This window comes from Cylas formicarius, unplaced genomic scaffold (assembly GCF_029955315.1).
Source record: "Cylas formicarius isolate icCylForm1 unplaced genomic scaffold, icCylForm1.1 PGA_scaffold_12__32_contigs__length_19106922, whole genome shotgun sequence".
NCBI lineage: Eukaryota > Metazoa > Arthropoda > Insecta > Coleoptera > Brentidae > Cylas > Cylas formicarius.
The window spans coordinates 7,314,851-7,320,850 of record NW_026844225.1 but is presented as its reverse complement, the minus strand read 5'-3'; the positions used below and the strand labels follow the sequence as shown (position 1 = coordinate 7,320,850).

Below are 6,000 nucleotides of genomic sequence, written 5' to 3'. Positions count from 1 at the left end.
ACCAAATTATGGTATTTTTGGTTGGTTTTTTTGTTTATATACGCAAATTTGATTATATCACACTTGGCAACTCTTATTTCAAATATTCGATCTATTTTGCAGAACAAAAAAAAACACATTGAACGAGTATGATTAAATTAGAAAAGAGATGTAAAATCTATAAAAATGAAATAAGTGCTACCCTTAGGTTAAGTATTCTTTTCTTTCTTGTTTCCTTTGTTCAACTGTGGTAATGCTTCTTATTTATGGTTCACAATTTTTTAAAATATTTTACGTAATTATAGGCTTTGCTCTACATTGTAAGACATGTCGAGAAAGAGAATGTTATGTTCAGAAAATTGAAAAGCAGTATTGCAACGAAAGCACACCAGAACTCCCATTTCAAATAGAGTATGAGAAGAGGTACTTTGGGGAGGCCATTGAGTACGCTTGCTTGGACTTGGAGTATTATACAGGTGAGTTTTAAGAATGTTTGTTTGTAAAAATCATATCAAAATAATTTTTATAATTATTTTTTGACCTATTCGTATAATTTAGATTTACGGTTTACATAAGATATCTCTTAACTAATTCGCCATTAAATGCCAGTTTTCGAAAGATTGAATTAATTTTTAATAAAACCGATAAAAAGACAAAAGAGACGAACAACAATAACAATTACTATGGAAACATTGACTAGAGTGACTACACGGGTTAAAAATAAATAGAAAAATAGGTCATCATTAGGCATCAAAACAAAATTAGACACAAACTAATATAAAATTTGTAAGTGGTAATAATCGTAAAGTTTAATTTCATTTCTAATGACTAACTTTTAACGCCATATGGCGGATAAGTTACAAGATCACCCTGTATATCCATAAAAAATGGTAAAATTATAAGTACCCAGTCTATAATATTACAGTATCCTGCAGCAAGAACAATCTTTTATAAATAATATTTTTAATACTTCATTTTAACTTAAAACTGGCGTATTTGATGGGGTCATGTTATATCTAATTGCGGAATGTTTAACATTCGCTAATTTGTTTAATTTTTTGAAAGAGTTTTTTTATTTAATGTGTTTAAATTACAAACATTTAATTTTAGTGCCAAATTGTTTTTGTTTTATTTACAGTGTTGCCCAAACATTTAAAATCTTTTAATTTTGGGAAAGCCAAATTATATCAAATAATCAAAACAATTAATTTTTAGAAAACCTATTAGCAATAATTTCTACAAGAAAATAAAAATTAATTTTACTCGTTTTTTTTTCATATGTATTGGGAAGTAACGAAAGCCAATTAAACAAGTCCACATAAAGCATTAGTTTTGGTTAATTTTATATTTATTTTTGGAGTCCAAGGCTCTGACGTAGATACTGCAATAATACCTACAGTAATATTTTCTTTAAGGCAAGATTCTAAGAAAAATCCAGCAATGTGCTGCTATTCCAATGCAAGGATGTGTATGTACTATATTAAAAAAGGTGGCCAAAATTCGACGATGTTCATTCAAGGGCCTAAGGACAAGACACACGAAAAGAGAAATAGAAAATAGTCTGAAAGGATTTAACCCAAAAGTAAGTAATTTTATACATATGTCGTCATAATGTTCGCAATATAGAGGTGATTTTTGATTTCTAAGGAAGGGGATTTTTTCTGTCATTCTAAACACTTTTGTCCACTTTTTTTACGTTTTTAGGTCATCCTGAGGGACTTTAAAATTAAAAATTTTAATAAAATATCGTTTAACAAAAAATACTAATCCACATTTTTTCATAATACAGGTAGACGATAATACGAACGAGTTTGACGATAGTGACAACACACAGGAAGAGGACGATAACCATTCACCCAAGTACAAAAATTCCTACGACAAAAATGAAAACGCCAATAAAGTACTAGAACTTAGTACATCTACTTCGAGTAACCCCATATGGGCGAACCACTATGAATTGGTATCACAACTGTCAACGAAGAAACAGTTCGAAGGAAATATGTCATCGCCTGTCACTCCCACCGATAAAGGTCCCACCGATATACATTTTGGAAAGACCTCCTTACACCCAATCAGTTACGCAGAAAAAACGACAGAGTTCTTTAAAACAAGCTATGATAAAGATAATGAAAACACTATCAATATTATACACTCCTCCAATGGAGCTTTAAACACCGAAATGTTAACCCAAGATTTTACAGCAACGTCAGGGAAAACCGCTAACAAAAGCAGGCATGGAAGATCATCAACAAACGAAGCACCTAAACAAGAAAGTAACACTCATTCAAATGACTACCCAGGCGTCTTCAATGACTATTTCACATCATCACAACGCAAAATAACAGAAGACAATAACCAACACCCAGTAAATGACAATACTGAGTCATATTCAAGCTCAATGGATGGTAAAGCAATCCACAGTCATACAAACATCGATCATTCAGAATTTAGAAGTAATTCGAAAAGTTATAAAACAACAAATACCGAGAATAGTGCAGAAGGGATTGAAATAGCTACTACTGCAAGTGTTGCGCTCAATAATAATGCTAAACTTACAGAAAATACAATAGGCAATTCGAAACTTACGAACAGTAATGACCGTGGTTTGGTGAATTATAGCACAGCATTTTCTGACTATTTAAATTCAACACTGGACACAACGAGCCATGGTTACACTCACACCGAAAAATTCATCGTCACTGAATTACCTGATGCAAAAAATAACACAAAGCAATATACAAAAATAGTTACCGAGAATAACGTAGGCGTCAGCGATAAATCAACAAATATTACGACCACTAAAACCAGTAAAGAAGTTTTAGTGAGTAATGGAGCAACGTCTGATAATTATTACAAATCAGAAAGAGACCAAACAACCCGTGGTTATACTAACACTGAAAAATCCATAAAGACCAACATATCCGAAAGAAGAACTAACACACAAGAGTATACATCGCTAGATGATTCCAAAATAACGTTAAGTAGCGAAAAATCGGATTATAGCACAAGATCTGCTGATTATTCACCATCGACAAGTGACCAAACAACCCATGATCATCGTGGCACTCAAAACTCCATCCACGCAGATATATATGAAGCAACAACTAACACTCAAGACTATATATCGACAGTTAAAGAAACTAATGTAGGCGCTAGCGATATATCGAGAGATAATACAATAGCTACGACCAGAGATAACGAGTTGATTAACTATATCACATCCGATGATTATTCACAATCAACAACTGGCCAAACAACCAGTAAAGATCCTATCACTGAGAAATCCTTCCGCTCAAACAAATCTGAAGAAAGAACTAGCAAACAAGACTATACGTCGACAGATAAATCTATAATTACGAAAAATAACGAAGATCTTGTGAACTATAGCACAACTTCAGTAGATCAGTCACAATTAGCAAGTTACCAAACAACCAGTAAAGATTCTAGAACTGAAAAATCCATTCATGATGACCTACCCGATGGAAGAACTAATACACAAATCTATGCATCGACTGTTACAGGAACTAGTGTGAGATTCAGCGATATATCGACAGATAATACGATAACTACGACCAGTGACGAGGATTTAGTGAATTATAGCACGGAATCTATTGATTATTCACAATCAACAAGAGACCAAACAAGCAGAAAAGATCAGAACAAAGCAAAATCCATTCACGCTGAGCTACCTGAAAGAAGAACTAACACACCAAACTACACATTAACAGTTACAGAAATTATTGTAGGCGATAATTCCATAATTACGACAAGTAGTGAAGATTTTCAAAATTATAGCACAACTTCTGTGGAATACTCACAACCAACAAGCGATCAAACAATCAGTAAAAATAATAGAACTGAAAAATCCATTCAAGCTGATTTATCCGAAGGAAGAACTAACAAACAAGAACATGCATCGACAGATAATTATTTATTTACGACCAGCAGCGAAGATTTTGAGAATTATAGCATAACTTCTGCAGATTATTCAGAATCAACAAGTTATCAAACAACCAGTAAATATCCTAGAACTGAAAAATCCATTCACGCAGATTTATCCGAAGGAAGAACTGACGCACGAGACCATACGCCGACAGACAATTCTATAATTACGACTAGTAGCGAAGAATTTATGAATTATAGCGCAAATTCTGTAGAATATTCACAATCAACAAGTGAACAAACAACCAGTAAATATCCTAGAACTGAAAAATCCATTCACGCAGATTTATCCGAAGGAACATCTGACACACAAGACTATTCTTCGACAGATAATTTCATAAGTACGACCAGTAACGAAGATTTTGAGAATTATAGCACAAATTCTGTAGATTATTCAGAATCAACAAAAGATCGAACAACCAGCAAAGATCCTAGAACTGAAAAGTATATCCACGCAGATTTATCCGAAGGAAGAACTGACACACAAGACTATACGTCGACAGATAATTCCATAATTACCACCAGTAGCGAAGATTTTGTGAATTATAATACAACTTCTATAGATTATTCAGAATCAACAAGTGATCAAACAACCAGTAAAGATCCTAGAACTGAAAAGTCCATCCACGCAGATTTATCCGAAGGAAGAACTGACACACAAGTCTATACGTCTACAGATAATTCCATAATTACGACCAGTAGCGAAGATTTTGAGAATTATATCACAAATTCTGTAGATTATTCAAAATCAAAAAGCGAACAAACAACCAGCAAAGATCCTAGAAATGAAAAATCGATTCACGCTGACCTACCTGAAGGAAGAACTGACCCACAAGTCTATACGTCGACAGATAATTCCATAATTACGACCAGTAGCGAAGATTTTGTGAATTATGACACAACTTCTGTAGATTATTCAGAATCAACAAGTGATCAAACAACCAGTAAAGATCCTAGAACTGAAAAATCCATCCACGCAGATTTATCCGAAGGAAAAACTAAAACACAAAGATATACATCGACAGATAATTCCATAATTACGACCAGTAGCGAAGATTTTGAGAATTATATCACAAATTCTGTAGATTATTCAAAATCAAAAAGCGAACAAACAACCAGCAAAGATCCTAGAAATGAAAAATCTATTCACGCTGACCTACCTGAAGGAAGAACTGACCCACAAGTCTATACGTCGACAGATAATTCCATAATTACGACCAGAAGCGAAGATTTTGTGAATTATGACACAACTTCTGTAGATTATTCAGAATCAACAAGTGATCAAACAACCAGTAAAGATCCTAGAACTGAAAAATCCATCCACGCAGATTTATCCGAAGGAAGAACTGACACACAAGACTATACGTCGACAGATAATTCCATAATTACGACCAGTAGCAAAGATTTTGAGAATTATAGCATAAATTCTGTAGATTATTCAAAATCAAAAAGTGATCAAACAACCAACAAAGATCATAGAAATGAAAAATCCATTCACGCTGACCTACCTGAAGGAAGAACTAAAATACAAGGATATACATCGACAGATAATTTCATAATTACGACCAGTAGCGAAGATTTTGTGAATTATGACACAACTTCTGTAGATTATTCAGAATCAACAAGTGATCAAACAACCAGCAAAGATCCTAGAACTGAAAAGTATATCCAAGCAGATTTATCCGAAGGAAGAACTGACACACAAGACTATACGTCGACAGATAATTCCATAATTACCACTAGTAGCGAAGATTTTGTGAATTATAGCACAAATTCTGTAGATTACTCAGAATCAACAAGTGATCAAACAACCAGTAAAGATCCTAAAAGTGAAAAGTATATCCACGCAGATTTATCCGAAGGAAGAACTGACACACAAGACTCTACGTCGACAGATAATTCCATAATTATTACTAGTAGCGAAGATTTTGTGAATTATAGCACAGCTTCTGTAGACTATTCAGAATCAACAAGTGATCCAACAACCAGCAAAGATCCTAGAACTGAAAAATCCATCCACGCAGATTTATCCGAAGGAAGAACTGACACACAAGATTATACGTCTACAGATAATTCCAT

General features: G+C 33.6%; 1 protein-coding gene across 1 annotated transcript in view; it reads left to right on the top strand.

The window, feature by feature from the left end:
- The window catches only part of LOC132695765 (serine-rich adhesin for platelets-like), a 67,811-nt gene that overhangs the window by 34,999 nt on the left and 26,812 nt on the right, over positions 1 to 6,000 (top strand). The window contains exons 2-4 of the mRNA XM_060660222.1: positions 285 to 455; positions 1,395 to 1,561; positions 1,769 to 3,995. Of these exons, the coding sequence (XP_060516205.1) occupies positions 285 to 455; positions 1,395 to 1,561; positions 1,769 to 3,995 (2,565 nt within the window). The remainder of the gene's footprint in view (positions 1 to 284; positions 456 to 1,394; positions 1,562 to 1,768; positions 3,996 to 6,000) is intronic.